The 11,773-nt window shown below is 60.4% G+C and overlaps 7 protein-coding genes across 7 annotated transcripts in view; 4 read left to right on the forward strand and 3 right to left on the reverse strand.

Moving 5' to 3' along the window:
• Nucleotides 1–2,478, forward strand: part of SDRG_07728 (hypothetical protein) — a 4,099-nt gene extending 1,621 nt beyond the window's left edge. Inside the window, exon 2 of the mRNA XM_008613580.1 lies at nucleotides 40–2,478. Within this exon, the coding sequence (XP_008611802.1) occupies nucleotides 40–2,415 (2,376 nt within the window). The 3' untranslated portion in view covers nucleotides 2,416–2,478. The remainder of the gene's footprint in view (nucleotides 1–39) is intronic.
• A 467-nt stretch (nucleotides 2,479–2,945) lies between these two features.
• Nucleotides 2,946–3,962, forward strand: SDRG_07729 (hypothetical protein). Its single transcript, XM_008613581.1, has one exon. The coding sequence runs from the start codon at nucleotides 3,054–3,056 to the stop codon at nucleotides 3,804–3,806; it is 753 nt and encodes a 250-aa protein (XP_008611803.1). The 5' UTR covers nucleotides 2,946–3,053; the 3' UTR covers nucleotides 3,807–3,962.
• Nucleotides 3,963–3,993: 31 nt separating this feature from the next.
• Nucleotides 3,994–4,756, forward strand: SDRG_07730 (hypothetical protein). Its single transcript, XM_008613582.1, has 4 exons — nucleotides 3,994–4,138; nucleotides 4,185–4,436; nucleotides 4,482–4,548; nucleotides 4,594–4,756. Exons 1-4 carry the CDS (start codon nucleotides 4,070–4,072, stop codon nucleotides 4,698–4,700), a joined length of 495 nt encoding a protein of 164 aa, XP_008611804.1. The 5' UTR covers nucleotides 3,994–4,069; the 3' UTR covers nucleotides 4,701–4,756.
• SDRG_07731 (hypothetical protein) lies at nucleotides 4,752–6,924 on the reverse strand (the record flags this gene model as incomplete). The annotated part of the gene is made up of 2 exons (XM_008613583.1): nucleotides 4,752–5,036; nucleotides 5,080–6,924. The coding sequence occupies 2 exons, from the start codon at nucleotides 6,922–6,924 to the stop codon at nucleotides 4,752–4,754; spliced, it is 2,130 nt and encodes a 709-aa protein (XP_008611805.1).
• A 710-nt stretch (nucleotides 6,925–7,634) lies between these two features.
• On the reverse strand, nucleotides 7,635–8,114 carry SDRG_07732 (hypothetical protein; the record flags this gene model as incomplete). Its single annotated transcript, XM_008613584.1, has 1 exon — nucleotides 7,635–8,114. The coding sequence occupies one exon, from the start codon at nucleotides 8,112–8,114 to the stop codon at nucleotides 7,635–7,637; it is 480 nt and encodes a 159-aa protein (XP_008611806.1).
• Nucleotides 8,115–8,412: 298 nt separating this feature from the next.
• SDRG_07733 (hypothetical protein) lies at nucleotides 8,413–10,190 on the forward strand. Its single transcript, XM_008613585.1, has 6 exons — nucleotides 8,413–8,713; nucleotides 8,759–9,313; nucleotides 9,359–9,440; nucleotides 9,487–9,528; nucleotides 9,574–9,859; nucleotides 9,906–10,190. Exons 1-6 carry the CDS (start codon nucleotides 8,663–8,665, stop codon nucleotides 10,141–10,143), a joined length of 1,254 nt encoding a protein of 417 aa, XP_008611807.1. The 5' UTR covers nucleotides 8,413–8,662; the 3' UTR covers nucleotides 10,144–10,190.
• Nucleotides 10,191–10,227: 37 nt separating this feature from the next.
• On the reverse strand, nucleotides 10,228–11,443 carry SDRG_07734 (hypothetical protein; the record flags this gene model as incomplete). Its single annotated transcript, XM_008613586.1, has 8 exons — nucleotides 10,228–10,459; nucleotides 10,502–10,618; nucleotides 10,660–10,904; nucleotides 10,953–11,117; nucleotides 11,167–11,191; nucleotides 11,244–11,272; nucleotides 11,315–11,325; nucleotides 11,377–11,443. 8 exons carry the CDS (start codon nucleotides 11,441–11,443, stop codon nucleotides 10,228–10,230), a joined length of 891 nt encoding a protein of 296 aa, XP_008611808.1.
• Between the last annotated feature and the right edge of the window lie 330 nt (nucleotides 11,444–11,773).

The following is an 11,773-nucleotide window of genomic DNA, read 5'->3' on the forward strand; positions in this document are numbered from 1 at the left end:
CTCTTTGGCAAGCCGTACGACCGCAGCACGTACCAAAAGGTCCTCGACGCGTGTGCGCTGCAGAGCGATCTCGCGTCGCTGCCGGCCGGCGACCGCACCGAGATTGGCCAGAAGGGCATCAACCTCAGCGGCGGCCAGAAAGCGCGCATCGCTTTGGCCCGAGCGTGCTACAGCGACGCCGACATCTTCATTTTGGACTCGCCCTTGTCGGCCGTCGACGCGATCGTGGCCAGCGAGATCTTCACCAAGTGTTTCCTCGGCCTCTTGGCCAAGAAGACAGTGCTGCTCGTGACGCACAACCCCGAGATCATCGAGTCGGCGGCGGTCGCCCGGACGCTGCTCGTGCAAGACGGCCAGCTCATCGAGTCAACGCACGACTCGCCGCGCACGCGTCAAGAAGCAACGTCGGCGGTGACGCCGCTCAAGGCCCGGACGCCGTACTGGGAAGAGTCGGAGATCATCGAGTACCCGGCACCGGGGCCACGTCACGAGATGCTGGTGACGCCGTCGCTGCGCACGCCGTACAGCTACAACGCGCGCGAGATGCTGTACACGCCGCGCGAGCCGGTGGCGGGCGAGTCGTTTGAAGAGTCGGGTCGTCTCATTGCCGACGAAGAGCGGGCTGAAGGGCGTGTCTCCAAGGAGGTCGTGGTCGCCTACCTTGGCGCCATGGGCGGCTGCTGTACGTTTGTGGTGATTGCGTTCACAACGATCGCGATGCAAGTGCTGAAAGTCGGCAGCGACCTCTGGCTCACGCGCTGGGCTAACGAGAGCGAAGGCGAAGACGCAGCGACCTTTGCCGCCAGCTCGGAGCTCGGGATGGGTATTTACGCAGGCCTCGCGCTCGGCAGCTGCGCCATGATCACGCTCCAGACCGCGTCCGTCTTTGTCTACGGCCTTCGCGGCTCTCAAAAGCTCTTTGACGCAATGCTTTCGAGTCTCCTTGAGGCACCGATGCGCTTCTTCGACACCAACCCGATCGGGCGGATTCTCAACCGCTTTGGCGACGACGTCGGGTCCTGTGACATGGGCATTCCGTTCTCGCTCGGGCCGATCTTGTTTGAAGTCTCGTCGGCGATGTTCACGCTCGGGACGACGCTCATCATCACGAAGTGGCTGGGTCTCCTCGTGCTCCCGCTGCTCGTTGTCTACTACAAGTACGGCGCATTCTTCCTGGAGCCGCTCCGCGAGGTCAACCGGATTTGGAAGACGACCCGGTCGCCGCTCATTAGCTTGGTCTCCGAGGGCATTGACGGCTCGACGACGATCCGCGCGTTTGGCGACAAGCAGCTGCGCCGGTTCTACCGCCTCCACCACCGCAAGATTGAGACCTTCTGCGAGTGCCGGTTTGCGTACAGCTGCATCAACCAGTGGTTCTCAATTCGCATCCAGCTCATCTCCAATACGATCGTGGCGCTCATTCTGCTCTCGATCGTCTTCCTCCACGAGTCGCTGAGCCCCGGTATCGTCGGCCTCTTGATCACGTACGGCCTCTCGATTCCCGGCAACCTCGCGTACCTCGTCAACATTTGGTCGCAGCTCGAGACGTCCATGATCTCGCCCGAGCGCATCCACGAGTACATCAACATCCCGAAAGAAGGCGACCGCACAACGCATGCGCAGCTCGCACCGCACTGGCCCACGACCGGCGCCGTCGCCTTTGACAACGTCAGCTTCCGCTACAAGCCCAACGACCCGCTCGTGCTCCAGAACGTCTCGTTCACGGTTGCGGGGGGTGAGAAGATTGGCATCGTGGGCCGCACCGGCGCGGGCAAGAGCAGCCTCATGATGGCGCTCTTCCGCATGAACGACGTCGCATCCGGGTCCATCTCGATTGACGGCGTCGACATTGCCTCTGTGGGTCTCCGCACGCTGCGCAGCCACCTCGCGATCATTCCGCAAAACCCCGTCCTCTTCAAGGGCACGCTGCGCAACTACTTGGATCCGTTCGACGAGTACGACGACGCAGCGCTCTGGAATGTCCTCCGGAAGGTGCAGATGGTCGACCGCGTCTCGCAGCACGACGAGAAGCTCCTCGGGCCCGTGGACGAGAACGGCGAGAACTTTAGCGTCGGCGAGCGCCAAATGCTGTGCATGGCCCGCGCGCTCCTTCGGCAAGCCAAGGTCGTCGTGCTGGACGAAGCGACGGCGGCCATCGACCACGCGACGGACAAGGTGCTGCAGCGCGTGATCCGCACCGAGTTTGCAACGTCGACGGTGCTCACGATCGCGCACCGCTTGGACACGGTCTTGGACTGCGACCGGATTCTGGTGTTTGACCAAGGCGCGTTGGCACAGAGCGGGACGCCGCAGGCGCTAGTAGCCGCGGGCGATGGCATCTTTTTCGAGCTCGTCCACGAAGGCGGGTACATGGACAAGATGACCGTCCACCGCACCGACGAAGACGAAGCGTGAGCAGTTTACGAAGTAGCTCTTTAAACACCGAACGCAGGTTGTTGCATGTTGCTTTCGTCTCGGTTATTAGTCTTACCCATGAGTCTTACCAGCCATACATCAAGTAAGGACTACCTGCGGTCGAAGGTTCTCGAATGGAGCGCCAGTCTGCGTCGCGTGCAGCGACGTATATGACCCAGGTTCGGCACCTACACTCCTTTTTTGACGAGCTGACTTGCTCGCAACTGCCACCCTGTTCTCTGCCACACTGGCGTGTCGAGCCAACACCCTGGTCGTCACGCAGGCCAGTAGCCTGCGTCATCAGCCATCACGCAGCCGCCACGCAGTAAACCTTCCGCCGCCGCAGCGGAGCACCAGCACACGGCCCCCGACGGGCTCTCGCCCACACGGCTAAAGTTTCGTTGTGCCAACCACAGTGGTGAAGTCGAATCGAGCTCAACGACCCAAAGGTGGTGCGAACCAGTAAGGTTGGACCTTCGGATAAGAAGATGCTCGAACCTTCCGGACCCGAAAAAAAACGCGCCAATCGCAAGAAAGTGCACCCGTCGAACGGACGTTGCAGCGCGAGCAGCTGGCGTGCGTCGAGCCATCAACACCCGCCGACGTCATTTCCCAACTCGCCGTTTTCCGCCCTCGTAATGGACATGAATGCCAACGGAGCCTTCCACCTGCCCCGCCCGATGCCGGCAGCGCGTCTCTCGTTGTCCAGTCCCGCGCTTGTCTTTGTGCACTTTCGCGAGCCATCGAGCCATGAAGAGCTGCTCAACTCGATGCTCCAGCACGCGCTCTCGTCGGTCCTCGGCGGCTCGGAGCTCGGGCTCTCGAGTCTCCTCGACGATCTCTTTATCAATGCGACGATGCAGACGCCGCAGCCAGGCCCACCCAAAACAAGCAAGCGCTTCTTGAGCGACCTCAAGGAGCAGTGGTGGTCGGCGGTCGAAGCGTCGGGTACCGCGACAAACACCGACTGCCCCATTTGCCTCTCAGACTTCAAGGCCGCCGACTGCGTCGTGCAGCTGCCATGTCGCCATACCTTTCACACGCCGTGCGGCCTCCCGTGGCTTCAAGAACACAACGTGTGCCCGACGTGTCGCTTTGCACTGCCGACGGAAGCCGACGACGCCAAGGCGTCCAAAGACGACACTTCCGACGACGTACCAACCCTAAATGCGACGCTACCGGGTGCTGTCATGGACAATGATGGCGATGACGATGCTGCGTTGGAGGCAGCGGCCGATGCGCTCGTGCACGAGCGTCAAGACGACGTTATGGCCGACGAAGTCCTTGATGAGATCATGGACGCCGAGGCGGCCGAGGTTGTCGAGGAGCGCCGGCTGTCGACGATGGATGCATTGCTTGAGGACGTCCTCTTACACGACACTGTCGAGTAAGCGCGACCTCCTATTTAAAGCATGCTAGTCTATTAGTCTATTCTCTTGCCCGTGTCCCACTGTTGCGGGTCTTGCATTGCAGCACATTATTGTCGTCGTTGTCGTAGACAACTTTGTTATTCGTTAATTGTCAATAGAGTTGTCGTTTCGAGCTCATCTATGCTATATGCGTGACATCCGCGTGCCACGTCATTCGTTAAATTTGGGCACGACGGTTTCCGGACGTCATCCGGATATCGCATTTTTGTTTTCGCGTTGACGCGATGCCCCGCTTCTATGGCCGAGGACAATGGGACCCGAAGCTCATCGGGCTGCAGATCGTGTGCATGCAGGTACGAGGAGCGTGGCCGACGGACGCCCATGAGACGCTTGCCCTAGTGCGCCCATTACATTGGCCTCGGCGTCCTTCTCGGGCTCTGCCATGGGGCCCACCTCTCGCTCGACCAGTTCTTCTCGTACGACCTCCACGCGCTCGAGAGCATCGATGGCGTCAAGACGTCGTTCGCGCACATTACGAGCGGCCTCGTGAACGCCGTCTTGCTCTGCTACTTTGTCGAGCGGGCGAAGAAGTGCTTGGACTTTGGCGTCACGCTGCACGTGCTCGACCTCCTCGTGTGCTGTGTCTACAAGGTGGGACGCGCCCGCCTTATCTTGTCGAACGCATGCGCCTCATAGGGGTTTCCGTCGACATGGAGCTGGTGGATCGTCCATGGTGTCGCGCTCGCCATCACTGTCATCCTCGGTACGTCACCAATATGCGTCTCGTCCGTCAAGCCTGGCCTGCTAGGCGAATACCTCTGCTCGCGACGGGAGCTGGAAGAAATCCCGATGCTCGACCTCTTTACGCGCCGTGGTGCTCCGTCGCCACGCAAAAAGTCGACTCAAATGGAGTAAACGACAGTCTGACTTGTGAAAACAAGAGGAAAATACACTTAAAAATTAGCTCTACACGGCGCGCGTTGGCTGCAAGAGAAAGTCGACCATCTCGAGCTGCTTGACGTACGACTCTTCCATACGGCGCACGGCGACCAAGAAGGCGTCTTCGACCGTCGAGAGTGCTGGGAGGAGGCTGTTGGCAAAGGCAACCACAAAGCGCTCAATGTTGCTTTCCCGAAGCATCGCTTTGGGCAGCTTGAGGTCTGTAATGTGCGGGAGCAAGCTCAGCCCTTGGAGAATCGTCGAGCTCGAGAGCTCGAGCGCCGACAAGTCGAGGCGCACCAGCGTCGCGCTCTACGCCGTGCTGTAATCACACAAAAATGAACAAAACAGGTACCTGGCTCGACGCCAGCGCTTGCATCCAGTACGAGGTCGCGTCGGCCGGCGCACGGATGCACGTAAACCGATTCGCTAGCAGCCCGGCCTCCCCGACCGCCGTATGGAGGCAGCGCGGGCCAATGTCCGAGACGGGCACGGGGATCGGGCGCGCCGACGTCGACGTCGATGGTGGCAGTGGCGTAGCGTAGAGCGCGAGGATGTTCTCAAGGTACGTTGTCTGGTCGCGCGGCGGGTGCAGCTCGCGGAGCCAGTCGACCGCGTCCCACGGCGTCTGCGTCAAGTACGGATGAAGGAGCAGATTGTCCATGGGCATATTGTGGTACAAGAGGTACGCGCCGTGCTCGGCGAGGCTACGAAAGTCGCGCGGCATGCTGTGCCGGTCCATCGCGAGGCAGTGGAGCAGCGACTGCTGGCGCAGGTTCGCGAGCCGCCCTTCAAGGCACACGTCCAGAATCAAGTAGAGGTAGCTACACAGTAGGTTTTTCCACCGACTCTCTTCGCGGTTCTGCGTCGTAAAGATCAAGCTCCAGACCGCGCTTTCGTGGTCATACTGGCCGCTCTTGCGCTCCCACGCGCCGTGGCCGTCGATGCGCAGAAGGGGCACGCCGGGCGGCGCCGTGTTGGTTGGAAATGCGAGCACGTGCTTGAGCGAGAGGTCCGTGTGCGCTATACCAGCAGCGTCCAGAGCCATGCAGCCGTGGAGCAGCTGAAAGCAAAACGACCGGAGCGTCTCGGGCGGCAGCGGCGAGTGCTTCCCGAGCCACGCCTTGAGCGTCGTGCACGATAGGGCGTGCAAATGCGCCGTCTCGGTCGGAAAGAGAAGCGCGTTCGACCAGTTTTTCTTGGTCGACAAGAGGCGCGAGACATGGACGCTGCCAATCGGAGTCGTCTCGACGAGCTGCGAGAGGTCGCGGTGGCGCGACGAGGTCGGCGCCGCCTCGCTCGTTTCATCAGGCACAAACTCTTGCTGTACAAATGCTGGCCCCATTGCGAGGCCGCTCGTGTAGAAGAGCATGTACACTTGGATCGCAGGTGTCGGGCGAGGGCACGACATGAGCGTGCGCAGCGGGTAGCCTTCGTTTGGCGACACGAGGAGCTTCTCCCAGAGCGTGTCCTGGCGGCAAAGGCGGCTCCAACGCACGCAAGTGAGCGTGCACTTGAGCAGACTTGGGCCATCGAGGAAGGCCAAGACGAGCTCTTCAAGGCCATGGAGGGCCGTGAGCCCGCCTTGCATCGGAACGGGCTGGTCAATGCTGTGCCGATTGAGCACAAGCTGCGTCGCCCAGCGATCGTCACCTGGAATGGACGTCAGTCGCGACTTCATGCGCGACAGCACGGCAATGCGATCCTGGACGAAACGGCGCTGCAACACGAGCGGCTCTTCATTGCCATGGGGCTGGTACGCGGTTGGTGGCGCTTCGTAGCTCTCGTGGCGGAGCCCCTTGATCTGGATCGCGTCCAACGTGATGCGCGGCACGTTGATTTGCTTGTGCATGTTGACATCGAGCGAGACGGCCCGGCGCCGGGGCACAGGCGGTGCGACGACAATCTCGTCATCCGTGTTCATGTCCGTGTCATCGAGCACGTCGCGCACGAACGGGTACTGGCGGCGAGCCACCATCGGGTGGAACTGATTGGCGCGCATCTCGCGCAGCTCGAGGCGGGCAAGGCGCTGCATGCGCCCGTGGTCGCGCAGGTAGTCGTCGAGCATGAGCCGCATCTCGTTCGGGTCGCGCTGGTCCTGGCGCTGAAGCATGTAGCGACGCATCTGAAGGCTATGGTACCGGATCTGGAGACGGTTCTGCTGCCAGCGCAAGAGGAGCCCTTGGTGTCGATGGTCCATGAAATGGCTCACTGCGGAAAGCTTGCGTTTGTCGTGGGCGGCGGTTGCCAGAATTCGAACACGAGCCCGAATTTATTTAACCGCATCGCAATTAAATGCCGACCCGCCCATAGAGTCGGACTGCCACATGGCGCGTATTTTATTGACAGCGCGCTTTGTATTTTTATCGAAGATCTCGCGGCGTCTGCCTAGCCAGGCTGCAGAGGCGCCACGACCAAGCGGACCAAGGCGCCACGACCAAGCGGACCAAGGCGCCGCGCCGACGACCTCGCGCCGGCCGAGCCCTTCGCCATGGTGCTAGCATGCCATGGCCTTGACCATGGCGCTTCCTGGCTCGCGCACGTGCCTCAGTAGAGTGTGCGGTATTGGCGCACGGGCCATATCGGGCAAGGCGCGGCGACATAGAAACCCTCGAGCGACCTCGCAAGGCGGAGCGACGCAGAAGGGTCGCGCATTGCCGTCGGAGCTGCGATCTCGATTGACGAGCCCCACGGAACCGGCGACGCGCGTTGGATATGCTTGCCCGGATTGTCGCTCCACAAGGTTGAAGTTGGACGCGTTGATGATGGCGATGATAAAGTTCTCGCAACGTAGCGGTCGTGGCGATGGTAAAAACGATGGAGCCGATAGCGGTGGAGAGGCGTGTGCAAGCGTCGCGGACGAATGACGACATGTGGAATGCGGTGTGCATGCTATTACTGGTACAACCTTTAGAGAAAGATGGCGTGGATGTCTCGCGTCGCGAGCTTGCGTTGGCAGAGCGGACACTTGTGGATCTTGGCGACGACCAACGTAATGCATTCTTTGCAGAAGACGTGGCCGCACGTCGTCGATGCCATTTCCTGGTACGGGTCGAGACATAAGGGACATCGCATCTTGGCCTTGGCTGCCTCGACGATGCGCTCGCGCTTCCGGTTCTCCTCCAACGCGTTGGCGCGCGCCTGTGCTTGTGGATCGAGTACGACGCGCGGGCTGGCATCTTCATCGTCGGAGAGGAGCTCAATCACGTCGGCGTCGGCCACGGGCGGTGGCGGCGGCCGGCGTCGCCCACGATGCCGCCGACCACTCGAGGGTACGATCGGCCGCATGATCACGATCGGGTTGCCAGCGGCGTCTGTGACAATGATGTCGTCGTCCGACGGTGGTGCAGGACGGGCGCCGACGACCACGACGTCGTCATCGTCGCTCATGCTGGACTGGAACGGATGAGGCAAAATGGATTCTTGCTGCCACTGCTCCTTTCATAGTTTAAAATCACGCCACTTAACCGAAATGCATCCGGTCATCCCGTCGATGCGATTGTCGATCGCCAACGCATTTTCCTCTTCCATTGCAGCACTTACCACAGCTTTGATCTTGGTGCGGCCCTTGCTCTGCATACCGCGTCTGAGCAGTCGATGCCTGCGCGTTCTGGCCGTTGAGGAGCGTGTTTCTAGAGCCGGATGATATAATTGGTGAAGAAGTCGGGCGAAACCCTCAGATTCCGTGGCTAAACCCACGCCACTCGACCCGAGGCCATATTGTGCCAGGACCTTGGCCGCTTGCTGCATAGAAGTATTTTCGCACAAGCCGCACGAATTATTAGCAAGCTACGAGTGCACACACCCAGTACGGCGCTTGCCACTCGAACCGTGGCGCCTCGTCGATTCATTGTAGGCGTCGCCGTCTTGTCGCAACGCAAAGTTGGGTGGGTTTAACCTCGCTGTTTTCATAGTGAAAAGATCGCCGGAGTCGCCGCATGGAGCTCGCCGCGCTTCAGGACCACCTCGCGCTCTTGACCATCCACCACGTACGCGCGCATGGCCGCATGGCGCTAGTATCATGGTCGTCGTAGAGCCAAGCCGAGGCCAACAGCTCGCTCCTGCACAGCACCATGCACGCTCTCTGGCGCGGTCGCGCCAATCTCCTCAAGGCGCGCGTCATTGAGACGCAGCGCCGGCTGCAATCGCTGCAGGCGACCATCCCATTGTCGTCCGAGAGCCTCGCTGCCAAGCCCGTGCTGCCCCGCCACATCTTTGTCCTCGTGCACGGCGTGTACGGGTCGCCGACCGACCTCGCGGCCATCGCCAAGAAGCTCCGGTCGACGTTTGCCGACAACGAGATGCTCCTACTGCAGAGTCGATCGAATAAAGGCAAGACACAGCGTGGCCTTGAGAAGTGCGGATCCAACTTGGCGGCCGAGATCTCGGACCTGCTCTTGACGTACCAGTCGTCGCCGCATGGCCACCGCATTAGCTTTGTGGGCCACTCGCTTGGCGGGCTCATTACGCGCCAGAGCCTCGTGTACCTCCAAGACGTATTTGCCAAGCAACAGATTCAGTGTACGTCGTACGTCTCGGTGTGCTCGCCGCACTTGGGCTCGCGCTGTCCCGGCGGATCGCCCACCAAGGTACCGATACATTAGTGTCTTTGATATGGAGCCAAATGCGTATAGAACATGTGGAAGTTTGCGGTCCACCAAGTCTTGTCCATGTCGCTCATTTACGGCAAGACGGGCCACGAGCTGCTCTTCGAAGGTGGGTTTTGTCGCCTTGATCGCTCCTTCCCGAATGGTGCCCGTAGACAACCCCGTAGCGCCGTTCTTGGAGAGCATGAGCGCGCCTCGTACGTGCTTGACGCCAACGATGCAGTCTCATCCTTCAGCGGTAGAGTCGATGCACATGCAAGCGCTCGCAAGATTCAAACACCGAACTGCGATCGCCGTCATCGAAGGCGACCAGCTCGTACCCTACGCCTCCGCCTCCATGAACCCCAACCCTCTGCCCGAGATGCCGCCGCATAAAGACTCGTCGAGCGTCTGGCAGTGGACGATGCTGCACGACGGGTTCGCCGACACGTCCGCGTTCGGTGCCAAGCTCAGCGCAAAGTACCCTGTCCTGCCCACGGCGCGTCCCGAGCTCGAGATGACGTCGGATGGCCAGCCGTGCGACGCAGGGTACCGCCGCTTGCGGCTCCTTTGGAGGCTATTGCTCGTGGTGTAGGCACGAAGTTGCGATTTCAGCTGGCATGCTCAGCAACCTCCTCTCGCTGCCGTGGCGACGCATGCACCTCCAGGTCGACATGCGCGGGATCCACAAGGTGCACGCGCTCAACCTGCACGTGTGGCCTGTTGGGCTCATGCAGCCGAGCAACAGTCGAAGCGACGAGTTCATCGATGTTCTCGTTGAGATGCTGCATGCCGACCACATAGAAAGCGATGAAAAGGCTCCTTGTGTATAACCGTATCAATCGACTAGTCGTACATACGACGGTGCAGGGCTCCCACATCGTCTTTGAACGTGTCGAGCGCCGTCGGCTCAAAGTCTAGTCCAATCTGGAGGCATTTGGCTCGCGCCACGAGACAGCCACCGCGTCGCGCGTTGCGAGGCCAGCGCCAAGCGCCGAGATGGTCGCTCCCACGAGCGTGTCGCCAGCACCAACCGTGTCGAGCAGCTCGGCAATCGGGTCCACCGGCACGTGGTCCATGACGTTGGTCGCCGTGCACCAGACGAACGCTCCGTCGGCTCCCCATGGCACGACGACCGCCCGCAGATCGCTACAGCAACATCGTCTTCACCAGTAGAAGTGTGCCAAGTACCTCGTGGCGATTGCAGACATGGCCGTCAGCTCAGTGAAGAAATCAAGCGCGGTGGCATGGCCCAGCGACGTGACGTAGCCTTGAGCGATGAAGGCATAGGCAACATGCGGCAGGAGCCTAGCCTGTATGCGTAAAAGAAGACATACTGGCGCGCGTACTGCTGGACGTCGTCCCAGGCGTGGCGCGGGCCCTCGACCTCGAGCGATATCGTTGCTCGAGGCTGCGTCACGCGGGTGACGCGGATCATGCGTAGCTGACTAAGCGCGTCGCGGCACTCGAAGTGGACCCACGCCACGTCCGAGAGCGTGGCGAGGGCGGTCGCAACATGATCATCGCTCACTTCGGGCAAGTCGCGGTGATGGAAGATCGTACGCGATCCGTTGGCGTCGCTCAGCATAATGTGCTACAAAGATGAGGAGGAAAAGGATGGGAATGACGACGATAAGCCTACCGACGTGGGCATCGCGCCCGACCCGTGGACTTGGCAGGACGATGCGTACACGCCGTGCGCGGCAAGGTCGTCGACGATGAAGCGCGCATCTGCGTTGGTTGACGGATCCACGAGGCTCCCGATCCAGTGGTAGGAGGCAAAGCTATTCAGCTGCGCGCTCACGACCTACACGCTGCCATGGTGGACATGTCCTGCGAATACTGAGGTCGGTCACCAGAACGTTGGTGCCGTTGCCGCCGCTACGACCAGCATGAGTTGCTGCATCATGCCGCCGGACGAAGGAGAGCATACCGAACTTTGCGCGTCACGCGGATGCGCGTCTAGAGAGCATATTCCGCTTAGCGTCGAGTAGCGAGTCGTACCTTGCTGTCCTCTACAAGCGCACGGGTCCATCAGCATCGTGGAGCAAGAGACAGAAGAGCACCTTGGGGGTAGTCCGGCACGAGATGCACCAAGTCCACGGTCGCGATGCCGACGACGACGCACGCCATGACCACCTTTCCCAAAATGCCTACGCATCGCTGATTGGTCAAAACAAAATCTTTTTCGGTCCACACGTGGCAAGCGGAGAGACGTGGACGCAAGCAATCGATGCCAACGCGCGAAAGCACGGGCGCCTTTGCTTGCCGATGTAGAGTACCTCTATATACCTACTACGATAGTCTTGATGATATTGAATGGATCTAGGTAGTCGAAACTAGCGGATCAAAGCATAAGAATGGAGCATTCGAGCGTGAGACCACTGTGACTAACAGTGGTCTTTCCAGTGGCCTATGGACAAAACTACCTCTAGTATCCTAACTCGAGGTAAATCGCGAGGC

The sequence above is a fragment of the Saprolegnia diclina genome (genome assembly GCF_000281045.1).
Source record: "Saprolegnia diclina VS20 unplaced genomic scaffold supercont1.22, whole genome shotgun sequence".
Taxonomy (NCBI): domain Eukaryota; phylum Oomycota; class Saprolegniomycetes; order Saprolegniales; family Saprolegniaceae; genus Saprolegnia; species Saprolegnia diclina.

What these genes read in the sequence shown, in the direction of transcription:
- SDRG_07729 (XM_008613581.1), top strand. Translation starts at nt 3,054, where the DNA reads ATGGACATGAATGCCAACGGAGCCTTCCACCTGCCCCGCCCGATGCCG.
- SDRG_07730 (XM_008613582.1), top strand. Translation starts at nt 4,070, where the DNA reads ATGCCCCGCTTCTATGGCCGAGGACAATGGGACCCGAAGCTCATCGGG. An exon ending in TGCAGATCGTGTGCATGCAG is followed by an intron (nt 4,139 to 4,184) that starts GTACGAGGAGCG and finishes CGCTTGCCCTAG; the next exon opens with TGCGCCCATTACATTGGCCT. An exon ending in TCGTGTGCTGTGTCTACAAG is followed by an intron (nt 4,437 to 4,481) that starts GTGGGACGCGCC and finishes TGCGCCTCATAG; the next exon opens with GGGTTTCCGTCGACATGGAG.
- SDRG_07733 (XM_008613585.1), top strand. Translation starts at nt 8,663, where the DNA reads ATGGAGCTCGCCGCGCTTCAGGACCACCTCGCGCTCTTGACCATCCAC. An exon ending in CGCTCTTGACCATCCACCAC is followed by an intron (nt 8,714 to 8,758) that starts GTACGCGCGCAT and finishes TGGTCGTCGTAG; the next exon opens with AGCCAAGCCGAGGCCAACAG. An exon ending in GGAGAGCATGAGCGCGCCTC is followed by an intron (nt 9,529 to 9,573) that starts GTACGTGCTTGA and finishes CTTCAGCGGTAG; the next exon opens with AGTCGATGCACATGCAAGCG.